Source organism: Myodes glareolus, chromosome 5 (assembly GCF_982192425.1).
Source record: "Myodes glareolus chromosome 5, mMyoGla1.1, whole genome shotgun sequence".
In the NCBI taxonomy this organism is placed as follows: Eukaryota; Metazoa; Chordata; class Mammalia; order Rodentia; family Cricetidae; genus Myodes; species Myodes glareolus.
The window spans coordinates 89318002-89339094 of record NC_142030.1 but is presented as its reverse complement, the minus strand read 5'-3'; the positions used below and the strand labels follow the sequence as shown (position 1 = coordinate 89339094).

General features: G+C 41.1%; 1 protein-coding gene across 7 annotated transcripts in view; it reads right to left on the bottom strand.

The window, feature by feature from the left end:
* Positions 1-21093, bottom strand: part of Ppp1r12b (protein phosphatase 1 regulatory subunit 12B) — a 218250-nt gene that overhangs the window by 48002 nt on the left and 149155 nt on the right. Inside the window, exon 1 of one of the 7 annotated variants that reach the window (XM_048430829.3) lies at positions 25-889. The exons of the other annotated variants lie outside the window; for them this stretch is intronic. Within the exon in view, the coding sequence (XP_048286786.1) occupies positions 25-126 (102 nt within the window). The 5' untranslated portion in view covers positions 127-889. Of the gene's footprint in view, positions 1-24; positions 890-21093 lie in introns of those variants that run through there. 7 annotated transcript variants of the gene reach the window in all.

The following is a 21093-nucleotide window of genomic DNA, read 5'->3' as shown; positions in this document are numbered from 1 at the left end:
GACCAGACAAATAAAAAGGCTTACTCGGAGTGTCTTGGCAGTCGGGGAGGGAGATGCTGGGGGAGAATCAGACTGAGATTTCCTATTCCGTGTGAATTCCTTACTTCGTGTATATAAAGAGGACATGGTTCACGGGGATGCAGACAGACAACCAACCTCTGGATTCTTCACACACAGCCGGGAACTGTCCCTGTAGACTATTCTTACAGAAGCTCTCCTTCTGAGTTGAGACAAGATGACTTTGGATAGAACCAAACAAAGGATGAAAACTGCCTTGTAAATTATAGTCTTGAGCTCTGAACCAGTCCACAGTTACAGAGTCTGAGAGTCGTGTCCCATCAATATTTCAGTTCAGCTTCAGTCACAGGTGTGAGCAGTGGAAGGCATGTGCCAAGAGCCACCATTCATGCCTAGACCCGATCCTTGATTCACTCCACAGGTTGCTTCTTACTCAGGTTGGCTCTTGAATAAAACCTGAATCAGGGTTCCCGACGACTCCAGATTAAATCCTAGAGGAGTTCTGGATCTTGCTGCAGATGAACCTGGGGACAAGCACTGCCACTTTATCCAGAAGGAAGAAACACAAGTCCTCCGAAGTCACCCTGTCCTCTCTTAACCTGATTCCACTGGGCTATAAGGGTTTGAACTGCCCTTCTAAACTCAGGTTAAACAACGAAACACAAAGAAGGAACTAAGTTTATGAGAAGGAAGCAGTCTGAGGAAGTCAAGCTGTCCGAGTCCTTCCAGACGGGCTGCCTCTGCTCTGAACAGTCAGAGTCATACGCACATCTTTCCCCTCCCCTCTTCTATTTTCTGACATTCCAAATCCCCATTCGCTCAGCCAGGAATGCTGGAGAGTAGCCAAAGGCAAGGATTCACTTTCAACCCAGAACTTGGTTGCCACTTGTAGAAGAAAAGAAAGCAGCCAGCTTCTAGGAATGGAGGCTGTGGGCGTGCCTAGGGCGACCCCACCTCCTGCAGGAGTCACTACCCCAGAACAGAGACTAATTTCTCTAAACACTTTTTTTGCACATGAGAATGGTGATTTTCAGCTCTCGTATCTCTCAAGTAACAAGCCCAGACAGAAATATGAAAGTGCCTTCAAGCCTTCTATGTGCAGTTTTAATGCCCTGTCATTCTTGCATCGTGAGAAAAGCCAGCAGTTTCAAACTCTGGCCCACCGCACAGTAAGCTCTGCAGACCAAAGATCTTACTGGCTGAGTCTCTATTAGAAAATGTGGTATTTCTGAAGACACCACAATCAACAAGGGACAGGACCTGAAAGTGGCACGGAGGTGGAGGAAAACAACAATGAATAGGTGACAGTTTTGAAACCAGGATGACAGGAGTCAGCAGCACAGAGAAAATTAAGAGTTAACAAGAAAGGAATTTCTTTACTGGGCGTTGAAGGAGTTTGGATTTGGCCTTGAAGAAACATCTCGAATTTAATCTCTTGCATTCTGTTGTCATCACTACATGTCCAACATTTCTAAGCCAAATGCTTTCTAAGCCAATGGGTTTATCCACAGAGTAACAGCTCATTTCCCTCCAGGCTCTTGGAAACTCTATCCCACCCTCCCCTTTTCACATGAAATTTATACTTTTTCCTCCTTAAATCCTTCCAACTAATGACTCTTCTGCCTCAATTGTTGTGATATCTTTTTTATTCCAAACACTAATTTTATCAAATTAAATAAGCAAAAGTGATTATCTACTTGGGGGTTAATTTAATGAACACAGTTTAAAAAGGATTTACAAATAAGTCATGATTCATTTTTCAATCCGAAAACAGTTCCTTAAGATTTGTTAATCCTACAACGGACTAGAATTATAGGCTCCAGCTTAAAGGCCAATTATGAGAATTCTTATTTGTGAATTTTGGGGTACATTTATTTTGTCTGTGTCTGTGTGGGTGCACATATGCCATGGTCTGTATGTGTATATGTGTGTGTGTACACATGTAAATCATAAGACAACTTGAGGGAGCTTTGTTTTTTTTTTCCTTTCACCAAGTGGGTTTCAGGGATTGAACTCAGGTTGTCAAGCTTGGAATAAGAGTTTTTGCCTTATGAGTCATTTTATTGATCCCCGATCTATGGATTTTATATTATATAAGATATATATCTCACATAGTTAATCCTGTCAATATGTTAAATGAACATTATCATGGCTATACTATTCTTTAAAGGGACAGTAAGAACAACTCAGTCACAGTTTCTGGACCTGTTTCTGTAAAATTTATATAATAATTTCACACTTACTAGCAATTGGGAGGGACCATAAACCCCTTTAATCTTAAATGGCTATTTCATTTCTTCTCATTTATATCATATGTCTATTTAAGGAAGTGCTAACAATGACAAATTCTTTTATATCGTTCAAAGTATTCCCATTAATCTGATGTTATCTTCTCTCTTCAACCATTTTGAAAAGTATATTGTTATATTATCACCTAATAGATGAGGAAACCCAAGTTCTAAAAGGTTAAATGACTTGACCAAAGATACGCAACCAGCAGAAGTGAGCCCAAATGGCACTACTAAGGGCTGAGCCCTTGCTGATTCAGGTGAATAAAAGCTGATGTGAAAAGACCTACCTACCAATCAAGGCCTATAAGAAAACCATGGTCTTAAAGGTGATGTAAAGTATCTGACACACTCAGGAATACATTAAAATCTGGACCAGAAAGCTGAATCTAAACTCTCTCTTTGTTTACATGCTTTTTTTGTATATTTATTTTTCTTTAATTTTGCCAAAAAGACAATGTATTCTCCCTTTCAGGTTAAAAAAAACCATTAATTCCAACACGAAAGTGAAAGCATCTTTCCTATCCCAGTGAAAAGACTGGAAAGGAAATGTACTCAGCTGCAGTTATACAGAGAACCTACACTTTGCAGTATCATTTTTAAAGTATGGACTTCGAGTCAAACAACCACCTTGGTCTCCACACTGGTTAATCTTAAATTTTAACGTCCTGGCCAAGGACACTGATGATGGACGGCACATCACAATTTCCCTTAAGCCTCAGCATGGGGGTGTTTGATTAAGAACTGCTTTCCCTTTTGCCTCCTCAGGCAAGAATTCTTCAGTTGCAAACTCAAAATATTCTTTCTCCAATTGAGTCAGTAACCAAAAAGACTGGCCAGAAAAATCCCAGAAGCAGACTTCATGAGCAAAACTCTGTAGAAGACATTTGTTTAAAGTAGAACTTAGTTCAAAGAGGCGGGACAAAACGGTGGACTCATCTGTTCTATTTCTTTGGGGGTTTCGTTTTGTTCTATTTTATTTTGAGACAGGGTTTCTCTGTGTAATATCCCTGGCTGTTCTGGAACTCACTCTTGTAGACCAGGCTGGCCTCAAACTCACTGAGATCTGCCTGTCTCTGCCTCCTGAGTGCTGGGATTAAAGGTGTGTGCTACTACTGTCCAAATGTTCTATTTCTTCTGGGTAAAATAAAAGCAAGGGGTTGGTGATTATAAATGAATTAAGAGCCCCAGATAGTTAGTTCAAAAGTCTCTAACTACAAGAACAAGTAAAGGATTTGTGTTTGAGTTGACATAAACCAAATGTAAAAATAAATAAAAACCCTTATAGGGTAAATGCTGACCAGAACCCCCATTGATTGAGTGCTCCAAAAACTTAGAGAAAAATTAAAGAATCTGATATGTTTTCTTATTTTCTTATTATTCAAATCAAATGAGATGCCATAGTTTAAAAGTGACACTTGGCAGACCGCTCTCCTGGTGATGATGCCCAGCAGTGCATATGCTCCCACTGGGATGATTAGTTTTGATCATTGATGTGACACAGTCTTGAGTCATCTGTGAAGAGAGTCTCAATGAGGACCTGTCTGTGGGATGTCTGTGAGAGACTGTTTTGATTGTAACTGATGTAGGAAGACCCAGCCTAAATTGAGTGGCACCATTCCCTAGGTCTGGGTCCTGAACTGTCATATAAAAGAGAAAGTGAGCTGAGCAGTAGCAACCATGCAAGTGTTTATTTCTCCCTTTTCTTGACTGTGGATGTGATGTGACTAGATGTTTCAAATTCCCATCACCTTGATTTCTCTGCTATGATGAAATGTAATCTGGAATGGTAAGCTAAAATAAACACCCTTTCTCCTAGTTGGCTTTCTCTCCAGGTATTTTATCACAGCAAAAGAAAAGATACCCAATCATGCTGTACTTGTGGAGAGACAGTATGTGGCTTATACAGTCATATACCCCTGGATGAAAGTTACACCTCTGTGCAACCCTCTGACATGATCAGGTTCTCTAACCTCAGGGAGTTTTATTTGGGCCACTTCCAAAAAAGTGAACTATAATGTGGAGTTATATGATTTAGGGTTAATATACAGAAATTAATCAAATTGCACTCAATACAACCATACTCAATACAAGGTAGTTATCACAAAAAAATGCTTGGCTGATATACATATGCATGTGTAAAACACATACAACACTCTAAATAAAATTCTGAGGAAAAAGTCTAAATACTAGCTTTCATATTTTATGCTCTTGTTTTTATTTTTTATTTTTATTTATTTGGTTATGGTTTTTCAAGACATGGTTTCTCTGTGTTGCCCTGGCTGTACTGACACTCGTTTTGCAGACCAGGCTGGTCTTGAACCCATAGAGATCTGCCTGCCTCTGCCTCCCGAGTGCTGGAATTAAGAGCATACCTCATCACCACCTCGTTTCTATTAATTTCTTAAAGAATGATTTCATTTTAATTACGTGAATGTCTGCACATGATCACGTCAGTGCACATGTACACAGAGGGTAGAGGTATCAAATTCCCTGGAGTTGGAATTACAAGTGGTTGTGAGCTGCTAATGTGAGTGCTGGGACCTGAATTCAGGTTCTCTGGAGAAGCAGTGCCCACTGTTACTTCTGAGTCATTCTCTAGCCCCTGCTTTTGCTTTTCTTCAAGCCAGGTAAAAGGCCACTATTAAAGGGGTAATAGAATTTCTTCAAGGATTTAAGAAAGAACTTTTCCCTCTGCCTACCTTATTCCTTATCTTATTTCTGGGAAAGTAGAGTCCTGGAATAAGAGGAGGATAGGGTAATGAAGCCATAGTCTGGTATTGTTAGGGGACTGCATTTACACAGGACACTGAACAAAAAAGAAATTGTACTAAAGATAACAGGAAATAGATCCTCATTGTTTTTTTAAAGATAAAATATGAAGGGGAAAAAAGAAAGCTGGAATGACTTCTGCTTTTGTACAGAATTGAAAGTAGTGATATGGTTCATGACTTTCACTATAGATAGTTAAATGGAAATGTGTGCGTGTATGCATTTACTTGCTTCTGCTTACTAAGAGGGCCTGGGAAGAGCGATGCCCTGCTAGCATGTGGAGACCAGCACCTAGACTGCTGCTGCCAAGTGCTACTTCCAACTACAGGAACAAAGCCTCTGGAAAAGTGACTAATTCCAGAGCCGGGGAAGGAAAAAAATGAACTTGGGTCCCTAGATAACAAGAGGACACCAAAAGTGTCTTATAAAAGGGACAGATGAACATCAAAAAATTAAAAGTTAGCCACTGAAGAAAATGGGCATCCATGAATATACACCAATATAAAGAAAAGAACAAGAATAAAAAACAAATGAGGAAAGTTCTTCCTTATGGTAAAATGTAGAAAGAGTGATGAAGTCAGAAAAAAAGAATCACCAGTTTTTAGAAACTACCATTGTAAAGTTAGTTCAGGAAAGAAAAGTAATGAATCCCAAAGCAGTAAGTAGTCAAAGTGGGTAAGTGAGTGACTTTTACAGGATCCTAAAGTATTCCTTCATAACATGTTTATAAACCACTAAAGAGCAAAAGGAACTCTGTCACGGAGAAGCCTGGCATATGCCATCTTCATGTATTGGTCAAAGGTAACACCACAGGACAAGTAGTCTGGAAAGAAAAGACCAGATAGCATCATTCCTGTGACATCATGACATCACAGCGGAAACATACAGACTGGTTCTAATCACAGTGAAACACTGGATACACACAGTATGACTGGACTCTTACCTTAAACTTCAGTCAAGGAAGGACACACTAGGGAGTAAAGCTCAGTGAGTTCATGACTCAGGTTTGGGTTCTTTTACTAGAAGGGACATTGTTGAGACAACTGGTGAGACTTGGATTTGGTCACTAAATGAAGGGAATAAAGAATTTTTGTCACCAGGCGGTGGTGGTGCACACCTTTAATCCCAGCACTTGGAAGGCAGAGGCAGGCGGATCTTTGTGAGTTCAAAGCCAGCCTGGTCTACAAAGTGAATTCCAGGACAGGTTTCAAAGCTACACAGAGAAACCCTGCCTCAAAAAACATAACAAACAAAAGAGTTCTTTGTCCTATATAGTATTTATGTGGCTTGAAATTGTTTCAAAACAAAAAGAAAAAAAGTCTAGTTCTTTCATCTTACTGGGGTGGGAAAAGAGGACAAAGGGTGGCCTTACCTCCAGCGAACCCTTGAGAAACAGCTTCTCATTTCAGAGGATTCTAGGATTTCACAGAATTGGGTTTCTCAATATAATAGACAACCATTTGGAAGGCTATAATGATTATAATTTGAGACTTGTTAATAGGTCATAAATCAAGTTAGTGGCTCACAAAAGTGATAAAAAGTGAAGCAGACCAGTAAATTCTGAATGTGTTACATAGAAGGATTGTGATTTCTTGAAACTGTTGTTTTTGTTTATATATGTACACAATATGCATCGGATCATAATGTAGAATGTATTTCATATTCAGTTATAGCAAAAAGTTTGAAGCTGATGGTGTGAAGACATTGATATAACCAAAAAAATCAGCACAAATCTTTTGCTGATGAGAAAAGCAAGAACAGTTCTTAATCTAGCACAATACAAGGAAAGCCATCCACTCTCTGGGCTACCAAACTGGCGAGGGGTGTGTGCTCTGAAGAAAAACAAACAATATGGGCCAGGCAGTGGTGGTGCATGCCTTTAATCCCAGCACTTGGGAGGCAGAGGCAGGCGGATCTCTGTGAGCTCGAGGCCAGCCTGGTCTACAAGAGCTAGTTCCAGGACAGGCTCCAAAGCTACAGAGAAACCCTGTCTCAAAAAACCAAAAAAAAAAAAAAAAAGAAAAACAAACAATATTATTACATCTGATCAGTCAGGCATGAAAACAGGACTGAAAGTCACTACTTATACATCCAAATGTGGGATCTGGTGGACATTATCATGAGGCAGGAGAATAAGGATATTATGATGGCCAATGTCAAGACTGCTGGCCCTCAATCATGGAGATTCAAATGCAGTCTACTAATATTTATGTGGTACATGACATGAAGATTTCCTGAATGTCATTAAAAGTTTTTTTGGAACAGAGTCTGACTTGTAGCCCTGGCTGGCCTCAAACTCAGAGATCTGCCCACTTCTGGAGTATTGGGATTAAAGGTGTGTGCCACCTGGGTCAGCCTTGCCATTAAAGGCTTTAACCAGAGGAACTTGTACTTACCATCCTATCAAGGAAAGAACGTTGGGAATAACAACTCATTTTTCGAGATTATGACAGAAGATGGCCCACCAGCTGACGACTCAAAATCAAGTGTCATTATCATATGGGGGGGCAGCACAGTTGCCTCTGTCTTGAGTTTTCAAGCTTTACTTAGGGAGGTGGAAGGAAGGGTTTAAAAAATATATAGAATTTAAAAAAAGAAAAGAAAAGGGGGGTGGGAAGATGGCTCAGCAGTTAAAAGCTTCTGCTGTACAAGCTTGATGACCTCCACCCTAAAACGCCAGATGTGGTGGTGCCACCTGTAATCCCAGCACTACTATTACAGGATAGGTCCTAGGAGAGACCGAACTGGCAGGAAGCTCATGGGCCAGCAGCCTGGATCACATTACACAGCAGCAAAATAAGAGGGTAACCTGACTAAAAACAAGATGGAAAGCGAGATGTGACCTCCACATTCATTCTACGGAGGGTAAATGCATGCATGAACATGTGTGAGCAAGCACATGCACAAACAGATATACACAGAAACACAGATACCACATGCACATGCATGATGTGATATTCCCCTCTGTATGCTATGAATATGTTTTATTACTACTAGTTATTAAAGAAGCTGTTTCAGCCAATGGCTTAGTAAAGTCAGGCAGGAAATTCGAACATAGATATGGAGAGAAAGAAGGCGAAGTCAAGGAGATGCATGTAGTCGCCGATGCAAGTGGCCAGCCAGAACCTTACAGGTAGGTCACAACCTTGTGGTGATTCACAGATTAATAGAAATGGGTTAATTTAATATGTAAGAGTTAGCTAGAAATATGCATAAGCTATTGGCCAAACAATGTTGCAATTAATGCAGTTTCTGTGTGATCACTTTGGGTCTGGGCAACCGGGAAATGAACGAGCAGTATCTGCCTACATACATGTGCGCGTGCACCCCCCCCCCAGCAGACTCTCACTAACAGAAAAGGAGAGCAGAATCAAGTTCTTCAGTGTCTGCGACAGTTCTGTCACCTCTGGAGACGTCAGAATTGAGCCCAAGCTACAGAGTTTGTGGTAGTGAGTTTTAGGTGACGGTAGTCAGAAATTAGGTCTAGTCCTAGACTCTTCCAAAATAGCTTCCAATCTGAAACTTAATCATCTAGAACAGTGCTTCTCAACCTGTGGGTTACGGCCCCTTTGGGGGTTGCATATTAGGTACTCTGCATATCAGATATTTACATTATGATTCATAAAGTAGCAAAATTACAAAGTAGCAATGAAAATAATTGTATGGTTGGGGTCACCACATGAGGGCCGTAGCATTAGGAAGGCCGAGAACCACTGGTCAAGAGATAAACCTACTATTCTACTTTTGGTGCAGTGACAAAAGAGTTCGTTTTCATTCTGTATGTACTCTGCTGTAGTAAAACTATGGGAAAGTCCCCTAGAAAAGGTGAGAGCAGCTTCCAGACCACAAAGGTCTTCAAGGCCCAACTGCGACCCCCGACAGTTTGGTAGACATTACCTCATCTTTTGAGAATTTTTTGGCAGCTTCCTGCAAATCAACTTTTAAGTGACTTAGTTGGTAATAAACTGAGTTCATATAATACATGCATTTTAGCTTAGATTTAGGGAAGTGATGAGGAGTGAAATATTACCAGTCAAGAATTGTAATTTAAATAGTTTACCCTTTCTTTGAAGGTAAGAACCGGACAGAGAACAACCATTTTCAGGCCTGCTTATGAATATAAGGATCAATGGATAGATTTTATTTTTCACTATCAACAGGCACTTTTCTTTCACTAATCCAATCTAAAAACTATTAAAGTGTTTGCTCTGCACGCTAAGAGCCATTAGAGGTGTGCAAAGTGTGTTACAGTATGATTCCTATCTCCAAAGAGAGTCCAGGGAGTCTTAAGATTCTCTGCAGCTGGAGTTTCAGGAGGCTGAGGACTGAAACTGGGTCATCTTTCCAGCTCTTCTATACATTGATACACTCATTTCTGATCTCACACTAGCAAACAATCTGTTTTTGGTTACTGTGGTTTAGCTGAAGTTCTGGGGCTTGGTACTCAAACACTGAGTGGCACTCTCAAGCCTAAATAAGTTGTTTTGTTGTTAATTTTTAACTTTTTTTCTTTCAAGATAGTGTTTCTGTGTGTAGCTTTGGAGCCTGTCCTGGAACTCACTCTGTAGACTGCGCTGACTTCAAACTCACAAAGAGCAGCCTGCCTCTGCCTCTTGAGTGCTAGGATTGAAGACATATGCTACCACCGCCTGGTTTAATAAGTTGTTTTTAATGTAATTCTAATGGCACAGAGTCCAGTCAGAGTGTAAGAGCATCACTAATTGGTCTGTGTACTTATACTGGCATTTTATTGCTAGGTGTCTAGAAAGGCTGCAGATAGTGATTGGGGGATGAGGGAGAATTAAAAGTTTTTAAGGGAACAGGTTCTTTGTCAGTTTCCTCTTTCTATTTTCTCATTTTAAATATTTATTTTTATGTTATGAGTGCTTTGCTTACATTTATGTACATATACCACATATGGGCCTGGAGCCCACAGAGACCAGAAGGTGTTTAGTCTCCTAGAATTGGAATTACAGATAGTTGTGAGCCACCACGTACATGCTGGAGACAGAACTCTAGTCCTCTGCAAGAGCAGCAGGTGCTGTTAAGCACCAAACGACCTATCTCTTCAGTTCTGTTTTCCCATTTTAATCCTCTGCTTTGGCTCACGTGCCATGAAAACCCTCCCTTTGGCAGGGACGGGCGGTGAGTGATGGTAGCACACAACTAACCGTGACTCCTACACAGGCGCTCTTAGGCGAGAGGGGTTTAATCACAAAACAAATGTCTTGCCCTTCTTTCTCCTTTGAAATGAGTCATCTAGGTTTGGCCTTACTACACGTGCATGCAAATGTAAAGCAGACATAAGCAGGTAATTCTTTCAATTTAATAAAGGAATTCTGATTGTGTTCTTTATGAAAAGGCAATAAAAGCTAAAAAATCAGACCAGGAAACAAACCACTAAAAAGCTCGAGTGTACCCTGGTGGGCTGTTTGGAGTTATGGGAGGAGACAGCGTCTTCTTAAGGTACAAGGCAGCAACAGAGGGAAAAAACAAAACAGGAATTACAGAATTGCTCAGATGAAGCTTAAAAATCTTTTACCTCGTGTATGTGTGTGAATGGGTGTGATTTGTGTGTGAATGTGCTGGTTCCCTCTCCACTGAACCCAGACCTACACACTAAGGGGCCAGTCTGGTCAGACAGCTTTCCAGAGCCCTTCTATCTCCATCGGGAACTACAGGCAGGCCCCGTGTCCTCCTAGCACTAACATGGCCTCTGGGAATGGTATTAATGTCAGGCACTCTAACCACTGAACCACCTCCTCTGCCCCATAATAACTTTTATTTGTCTACAAAACATTACCAATTTTGCTGTCATGAAGTTAAAAGTATCATGTCCTAGTGTTACTGTGTAAGTTTAAATCTCAGGAATTTATTTAATGATAAGAAATTACAAAAAAAAGTCCTTTAACTCCCTCGGTCCAAGCGAGAAGCAGAAGGAAGAAGAACGTGAGCAGGGAGGGCAAGATCAGAGGGAACCTTCATTCGGCGATGGATGGCGATGCAGACGAAGACCCACATTGGAGCACCGGACTGAGCCCCCCAAGGTCCAAAGGAGGAGCAGAAGGAGGAAGAACATGAAAAAGGAAATCAGAACCGCAAGGGGAGCGATCACCCACTGATACAAGGGGACTGATCTAATGAGAGTTTACCAAGGCCAGTTGACTGAGACTGAAGGAGAGCTTGATCCAACCAGATTCTCTGGAGGAGGCTGGATTCCCTGAATGTGGCTGACCCGAAGTCTTTCTAAAAAGCCATTGACAATGACTCTGGGACTTGTTTCCTCTGCATATTCTGGATTTTTGGGGATCCAGTCTGTTTGGATACTCACCTTCCTGGACCGGGAGGGAGCGGGGAGGAACTTGAACTACCCACAGGGCAGGAAACCCGGACTGCTCTTAGGGATGGAGAGGGAAGAGGAGAGGGAGTGGAGGGAGTGGGAGGGTGTTGGGAGGAGGGGCGAAAATGGAAACTTTTATATTTTAATAAACTTTTTTAAAAAAAAAAGAAAAACCACCCTGCAAACTTGCCCTGGAATAGGCTTGTGAGGGGTGTGTGTGTCAGGCAGACCCCTCTGCTGGCCTACTCAGCAGCTCTGGGATACATGAGTACATCACTACACCTGGTGGCAGCTGCTTCTTTTTTTTTTAACATGGGTGCTAGGAATCCAAACTCAGTTTCTCACGCTTTCCCAGCAAGAATTTTATAGACTATACCATATCCTCAGGCCCGAGTCTCATTTTTGTACTTAAATTTACATTTAGCAACAACTTAGAAAGGCAAGCATTTGTGAGATACTACTACTTCTTTTCCCATGTGAACAGAACGCTTTCTTCCCCTTTCACAATGTCTTTGGAAGCCCCGCATACAAACAGCAGTAAAGTTGGAAGTGACAACTCAGAATCTGGGTGGGGTTTTCAAGGGAGAGACAATGCTTACCATAGAGATGAGCAGATACATGTGAGGACATCCATTGTCTCAGTACTGTTAGGAAGCTGTTTAGGTCACTATCAGTCTGGAAGATTTGGAAACTGGACCTCATCCTCAAACAGCCTGTAAGCCAAGGACTTTAACTATAGTAGTCTATAGTTGCTAAGATTATAGAAGATTATAGTCAGAAGAATACAACTTACATCTTCTCTCTGGTACTGGCTGAAGATATAAACTTCTTTGACATTATTAAGAAATAACTATTTTTTGAGACAGGCTCTTATATAGCCCAAGTTATCCTCAAACTGGCTGAGGGTGGCCTTGACTAGATATTTAAACATGGCTCACAGGCTATGAACCTTTGTTCTAATAAAGAGCAAAGGCATACCACTGACCCTTTTGTAAGAGTCAAATCAAACAGACCTTTCAACTAGAGAACGGGACAAAGTTCCTCAGGAAAAACAGCTTAGAGCGGGTCTAACACCTGCCCAAACTGCAGATCAGCACTGTATCCCGTCGGTCATTGTCTACATCTGCCCCTTAAGGGTACCCTGCTGGTCACCATCACTTTCACCCCACACTTCAGCGCGTGCTACCTTAGTCTGCCATACTCCAGACCTAAATTCTGCCCAGTCTAAAGGCTTTCGATGGCAGTCACAAGGACCAGGGAGCCAGACTCAGATTCTGGTGACACGTTGGTATTTAGGAGGTAAGTTTGGAAATTTGCATGTCCTCTGTACTGGAGACAGACCCTAATAACGAGTTAGCCTGCCAAAATGCTCATAGAACTCTGACAGGAAAAAAACTGCTCAAACTGCTTAGGATAAATTTAATCTTTTTGATTAAACTAAAAGCAACGAAAGTGTGTTTTTTTTGTTTTTTTTTTTTTTGTTTTGTTTTTTTGGAGAGATGGCGCAGAGGTTAAGGACGCTGAATGCTCTTCCAGAGGTCCTGAGTTCAATTCCCAGCAACCACATGATGGCTCACAACCGTCTACAATGAGATCTGATGTCCTCTTCTGCACTGTATTGTATACATAATAATAAATTTTTTTTAAAAGAGCATTTAAAAAAATGGGGTTTAAAAAAATACAACTGATTAAAGAGTTCGAAAATACACATAAGTGCCAGTTGGTAGTGGCACACACCTTTAATCCGAGCACTTGGGAGGCAGAGGCAGACGATCTCTACGAACTCGAGGCCAGCCTGGTCTTCACAGCAAGTATCAGGACAGGCTCCAAAGATACACAGAGAAATCCTGTCTCTTAAAAAAAAAAATCAGAAAAAAATACACTTAAGTAGCTTAAAAGTATATGACTCAAACCAGGGGTGGTGGTACACTCCTTTAATCCCAGCACTTTGGAGGCAGAGGCAGACGGATCAAGGCCAGCCTGGTCTACAGAGCAAATTCCAAGACAGCCAGGACTGTTACAAAGTGAAACCTTGTCTTGAAAAACCGAAAAAAGTATATATTGGGCATGGAGATGCTCAATAACGGCACTTACTGCCAAGTTGATAACCTGAGTTAAATTCCCAGAGCATACGTGGTAGGAAGACAGAGCCAGCTCCCACAAGCTGTCCCTTGAGCTTCATGCTTGTACTATAGTGCTCAGGCATGCAAGTGTGTGCAAACACACATAAATACAAAAAAGCGAGTATTTCTTTAAAGTGAATGATTTATCTGAGACTTTTGTTAAAACCATATATATCCGTATCCATATCCAGAGAGGCAGCTTTGTGCTGCCCAAAATTCATGAGATTACATTTTAAATCTACCCAGCTCGTAGGAGGGGAGAGGGAGGAAGGGAAGGGAGTGAAGAAATATGGATAGTGCATTAAAAAAACCTACCCAGCTCATCATACATATATAATACTTCAAGTCACTGTAAAAGTTAAAGAAAAAGAAGTCTTAGTCACTGTTCTGTTGATGTGAAGACACAACACGAGCAATTCTTAAGAAAGAAAACACTTAATTGGAAGCTTGCTTACAGTTTCACAAGTTTAGTCCATTATCATCATGGGGAGCATGGCAGCATGCATGGTGCTGGAGCAGTAGCTGAGAGCTATGTCTTGATCCACAGGCAAAGATTAGAGACAGGGAGAGAGAGAAGTAGGGGAGACCAGGCTTTTGAAACCCCAAAGCCCATCCCCAGTGACACACTTCCTCCAAGAAGGCCACACCTCCTAGTCTTTGTAATCCTTTCAAACATTTCCACTCCCTGGTGACTAAGCATTCAAAGATACAAGCCTATGGAGGCTGTTCCCATTCAAACCACTACAGTACTGAATTACAATCTGGAATAGTTTTAACCTGGTGTGTTGTCCAATGGTGGAGTGCTTATGCAGCACATATAAGACCCTATGTTAGATTGCTGCCCCCTCAGTGCAAAAAATGCACAAATAATCTGAATAAATCTATTTTTAGGACAAAGACATCTGTGACAAGTACTTTCTATTATAGTGTCCGGCAAAGTATTCTGCCAGTTAAAATAGTCTGAAATTTAGGCTCATGTATTTGATGACTGTAAACTTCTGGAAAGTGAAACCTGTAACTTAAAAGTTACAGTCACAGAAGCATCATAACCTGGGACTGAAAAATAAATTGCAAATTCTATTTAAACTCAAGCTCCAAAATTATCATTAGTTTCTTTTAATTTTACATTTTGTTAACCGACTTGAAAACTTATAAATTTGGCCAAAAGCTCCATGAGGTTAGAATAACAACTAGAAAATGCAGTGTTTTAACAGAACCCTCCTGCTGCAGCTAACTGGTATGCACCCTCTGCTTTGCAGACACCATTGACACAGTTTTGTTGGTTGTCTGCACGCCATGCTTTATCTCCCTGTTCACACACTCGACAACAACTAAGTGGTAGAGAGTGTATCTAGCACACTCAAGGCTCTGGGTTCAATTTCCAGCATCAAAAAAGAAAGAGAGAATGGAGAGACAAATAAAGTAACAGTCACCTAGATCTCCAAGCAAAAGCTAAAGTAAAGACACTATTGTACAGCTACAGCCGGGTTTAACTTCCAATTCTCCAAACTCTCTTATTCTCAAACGACCTTTTCTGAGTCAATTAAATGCTCCAATAGTCCCTTTTTCCCCTATTCTATTTCCACTGAAGATCAGGGTGCCCTTCTCTAGGCTTTTCTCACAGGTTAGAAGCTTTCGTTCTGGCTTTAAAAACATGGCTGTTCCTCTGGAGATGATGCAAATGTTTCTACCTGCCAGCCACACAATATATACCCATTATCCTAACACTTCGAAGGTCGAGTCAGCCTGGGACATACAGCTGGGCTACAGCCAGCCAGTCTGAAACACCACCATGTTTCCTACTATTCCTGAAGTACAGAGAACACACCCAAATAAAACTACACCAAAGCCCAATACACCTCATCATCATAGGAAAGAAAAGTTGAAAAAAAATTTCAAGTATTTCTGATATTTCCGGAATATTATGGTTCATAGGAAGTAAAGATCACTCTGTGTACGTTCTTTAAAAGTTACATTTCAACCCCACATCATAATTCAGAAATAACACTCCTTTAGCCAGCCATTGGGGAAAAGGGAAACAATTCCCAGAGTATGTAAGTTAATGGTCCTGTCAACTCTGTTCTTCCCTCAATGCAAAGCCAATGTAATTCTATATAAACACAGTCGTGCTGAGGCAAGCACGTGCAGAGTGTGAGAGCTGCACAAGCATTTCTCTAAGAAACACGACTTGAGAGCTTCATGAGGCATGGTCATGTTTGTGGAAAACAGGATCAATGTGGGAATCAAATTAATTAGAGTCCTGGAGGCTGCTGTTTAGCATGCAATATAGGAAAGAATTGAGCTTCATGATCCCTATGGCACACATACAACCACACACTGTTCTCTCTGAGTGCAAAGGTCAGGCAGAAGCTAATCCCTGAGTGAACCAGGCTCTGTTCTAAGCAGCAAGCATGGTGCAGCATGCCATGCTATCATCTGGGAGGGTGACAGGGGTGATGGTAACGATGCATTACTGGAATTATGATCATGAGTCAATCTTTGGATGTTTAGTTAGCACTATATTCTAACAAAGGAAAGAGCAAATAACTTTTCCACAACACAGACCATATATATGGTCATAGTAAGTACCCAAAGTCCACCAATACAAATTGAATCACGGCAATGGAGGTCTGCTATTAAGCACACAGAAAGGTGAGCACAAAGTCCTAGGCTCGATGTGAAACATATCACCTAGGAATGTCAAATGTCAAGAAGGACTCTGCTTTTGTTTCTTGCCTCCCTTTACTGTTTCTAAATGAGCAATAATCAAGACAAGCTGGTGTGGACTCTAGTTTCCTTCTTCCTTACTTTTCTGGTTTTCGAGACAGGGTTTCTCTGTCACTGGAAATAATGCTGCTCACTCTATAGACCAGCCTGGCCTTGAACACACAGAGATCCGCCTCCCTCCACCTCCTAAGTGCTAGGCTTAAAGGCATGCTCCACCAAAGCCCAGTTTAAGTTTTCTTCTTTTGAGTCTCCAAAATAGTTTCTATAAGTAGTATTGTTCCTTGACGGCTTGATAAAATTTGCATTGAAATAGTTCACACATTTCTTTAAAAGAAATCAAAAGTTGCAGGCAGCTGATTTTTTAAAAAGGTAAGAAACTTAGGGCAGCAGCAGACTACTGTACAAACCTGTCACTGTTCCCATAAATGGTCAGGCTGAACCAAAGCAGATGGTGCTTTTCCTAGCCCATGAAGAAACACTGCCGCCAGCAAGGGTTTGTCATAGGCACCAACCTGCAGTCCTGTGCCTGGAAGCCAGCCATCAGCACACTGGAAAGAATGCTGCAGTGGGAACTACAGCACTCATTTATTTTCTACCACAAGGCATTCCACAACTTAGGTTGAACCACACCCCCTGTAGGGTCCCAGGTTCTCATCTGCAAAATAGAGAGCTGGGCTGGAAAAGTGTGCACAGCGCCCTCTAAACTGACTCTCTGTAACGTCAACAGTTTGGGACTTCATAAATTGGCTCACTCCTCCATTCTTCAGTCTGCCAAATAAATAATTTTTCAGGTAAAGAACCCCCCCCCCCAGACACTCCTGAAATCAGCCTTTAAGTCAGGTAGACGTCAGAATCACCACATACTTAGCTTTGTTTGCTCGCCAGTCTGTAAAGGCAATGTAGGAAGTTGGGTGAAGTTTTACATAGGTATACACATAATCTAAGCTTTTGTTTTTAAGATTTATTTACTTTTATCTTCATGTGTTTGGGTGTTTTGCTTGCATGTATGTCCATGCACCACATGCTTCCAGTACCCCATAAGCCAGAAGAGGACATGAGAGCCCCTGGAACTGGAGCTGCCAACAGCTGTGAGCTGCTGTGGCTGTTAGGAATTGAATCCAGGTCTTCTCCAAGAGTATCCAGGGCTCTTAAGTGTCTGTCACTGGTAGCTGGGAAGATAACAGAAATAGAATAAATAAACCCAAAACTGAGTTGATCAGGGTACAGATGGAGATAAACTGAGATGCATGCAGCAACACTACAGGACAGAGGAAATATATATGTGGTTATGTGAACAGAGATAAAAGACAGTGAAGAACAGAAACGAGTGGTTAGAAATTAAAAAACAGTGTATGAAGTATGTAGTGTGGTTGTGTTTCAACCTAAGATGTAGTATGTAGCATATCTCACGCAATCCTCACAGTCCTTTAGAGATAAATTTAAAATAACAAATAACTAGACATTGAAAGACATCTTACCATCCACACCATTGTAAGTGAGACAGCAAGTTGCATCTATCATGCTACATGGTGTGGACATAGATGGTACAAAGGGAGGGAGTTCACTATTCAAATTTTCACCTCAGCAGAAAAAGTATCCAACAGATTTCTCATTTAGGGCTCAGGAGATAGCTCGATAATGCAAATCATGAGATCTGCGTCTGGATCCCCAGAGCCACATAAAAAGGCAGGTATTCACAGATAGTTAGAGAGGTGGCAGTGGACAGGCAGATCCCAAGAGTTCACTGGCCAGCTTGTCTAGAGCACTGGTGAAGTTCCAGGCCAATGAGAGATTCTGTCTCAAACAAAAGGTGGAAACATCTCAGGAATGACATCCAAGGTTGTCCTTTCAGAACTGCACACATGTGCATGCATGCATAGATACACACCTGTGCACCCTCACACATGAACACACACATAAAAGCAAAACCCAAGCAATTCACATTCAAGTAATAAAGAGGTCACTGAAGCAGTCTTCATTTTCATGGGAATCGTAACTAAGTTTCAGAACTGGATATATGTATTTACAAAGACAAATTACAGCAACAACAAGGGATTAGAGAACATTCAGAGAGCCGGGAGGTGGTGGGGCACACCTTTAATCCCAGCACTTGGGAGGCAAAGGCAGGTGGATCTCTGTGAGTTCGAGGCCAGCCTGTTCTACAGAGTGAGTTTCAGGACTGACTCCATAGCTATTGGGAAACCTCGTCTCGAAAAACAAGAGAGAGAGAAAGAGAGAGAGAGAGAGAGAGAGAGAGAGAGAGAGAGAGAGAGAGAGAGAGAGAGAGAGAGAACATTCAGAGAAGACAGACCATATAATAAAAGTCAGTCATACCTAGTGTGGTGGCACATGCCTGTAATTCTAAGTCTCAGCAGGTTGAGGCAGGAGGATAAAAAGCAACAAGGTCAGCATGGAATATATAAGTGCAATTATATTACATCTATGATTTTGGATCTAGTTCATTCAGTAATATTTTATCACTAATCTTTATCCTATTTATATTATATTTGTAACTCAGTTTTTTTTAAGTCTTGCTTTTGTTTTTGAGACAGTTATATGAGTTTCACCAGGTAACTCTGGTCAGCCAGGAACTTGCTAGGTAGACCAGGCTGGCCTTGAGCTCACTTGCTTTTGTCTCCTGAGAGATGGGATTAAAGGTGTGTACCACAACCTGTAATTCAGTTTGTTTGGGTTTTTAAATTTTTTTATTTTATTAGTGTTTTTGGCTGCATGTATGTGTGAGGATGTCAGATCTTGGAGTCACAGACAGTTGTTAGCTGTCATGTGAGTGCTGGGAATTGAACTCAGATCCTCCGGAAGAGCAGACAGTGCTCTTAACCTCTGAGCCTCTTAACCTCTCCAATCCCCTGTAACTCAGTTTGATGGCTATGTTATATTGAGCTCTAGTCCAAGGAAAGAGTCCTAAATGGCTTGTGGCAAAACAAACTATGCGTCATTGGTATTTCACTGCATGAATAAATCACTATTGTCTTAACTACTGCCAGAATGCTGGACATTTAGGTTATTTCCAATTCTTCTACTATCATAAATAGCCAACTGGACCAAGTCTGTTTATTCAACAGTGCCTAACAGTTTTCTACATAGTAAGTACTCAGACTTTCCGAGGATGACCAAGTATTTAGAGATAAGGATGTATGATCCACCCTGTAAAGTCCTATGCAGAGTTATCTGCAGTTACACCTGCACAACTATCTCCTAAAAGTACATTCCCATCAACAGAACTCCTGGGTCCCTTTCAGCCTTCTGTTACTTTGACAATGTACTTCCTCAGAGAAATTAACTTGCATTCCCAAAAGCAGAAAATGAGGAGGCCAAATTTGCCATATTTACACCTAAATCCTTCAGTCTTTGCTGCAATTAGTTTTAAAAGATCTTTTTTTAAAGAAAAAAAGAAAAATCTTCCTCATAATTTTATTTTATGATTTTTTTTAGTGAGGTTGCAAACTTTTTATGTTTATTAGCAATTCTAAAGTGATTTTCTTTTTATTTATTTATTTTCCTGAGACAGGGTCTCTCTGTGTAATCCCAGGTGTCCAGATTGGCCATGAACTCACAGAGATCAGCCCTCTGCTAACTGAATACTGGGATTAAAGGTGTGTGCTACCATACCTAGCCCCTAGAAATAATTTTCTAATGGACACTACACTATAAATCAGATTTGCTCATTGAAGCTCAGCTTTAGGTAAAAACCCTTGGCACACAATATTTTCAGGAAGAAAATATTGGAAAAAAAAAAACCAAGAACAAAAAGAAAGTACTTTAAGGCACTGTCTGCAGACCTAGCAGGACAGGCTCACCCACAGACAAGCTAGGTCACAGCACTGGCTCTACTCACAGCAAGGTAGGGAGTTCAAAGCTTCCTCTGCCTGACTTTTTAATGATACTCATCTGTTACATAATTTTATTTGTGAAATATTTCTAGAGTGATGATGTAAGTGGGACAGGAAAGGCTGCGAGAATAAGATTCCCCTAATAGTTCTTCGAATGCTTTCCTTTTAGAGAGCTGTATTAGTCAGGGTTCTGTAGTAGAACAGAGTTGACAGGACAGCTCTCCCTCTCTCCCCCTTCTGTCCCCTCCGTGTGTGTGTGTGTGTGTGTGTGTGTGTGTGTGTGTGTGTGTGTGTGTAAGTGTATGTGGGATTTTGGATTTTTAAGAGTGGCTTACAGGATGTGACCCAGGCAGTCCAACAATGGCTGTCTACCAACGAAAAGTCCAAGAATTCAGTAATTGCTCAGTCCATGAAGCTGGATGAGATGGTCTTCAGTAGTTGCTAGAATCCAGAAGTAGGCTCTATTGCCAGTGAAGGAATGGACTTGCCACTGAGCAGGCAAGCAAAAAGCAAAATCTTCCTTTTTCCATGTCCTTCATATAGGATTCCAGCAGGTGTGGCCCAGATTAAAGGTGAATCTTCACAACTCAAAAAATCTGAATTAAAGGTGTATCTTCCCACCTCAAATGATTTAATTAAGAAAAATCTGTCACAGGTGCACCCAATCACTTGGGTTTTTAGTGAATTCCAAGTGTAATTTTAACAATTACACCATCACAGAATAAATATAAAAATAACCACCACAGAAGCCATCTAGACTAGCCCAGAAACTCCACACTGTGGTCTGGGTGTCTGTGCAGGGATAGTAAGAATCTCTAGAGCAGAAGTGAAGCACACCTGGGTCTGTAATGATGTTCCAGATATTAGATCATGGAGGTTCTGACCTACTCAGTGATTAATTCCTTGATTAATTCCTATGATGGTATTACTGGGAGGTGGCACAAAGCAGCAAGAGGGGCCTAGTTGGAGGAAAT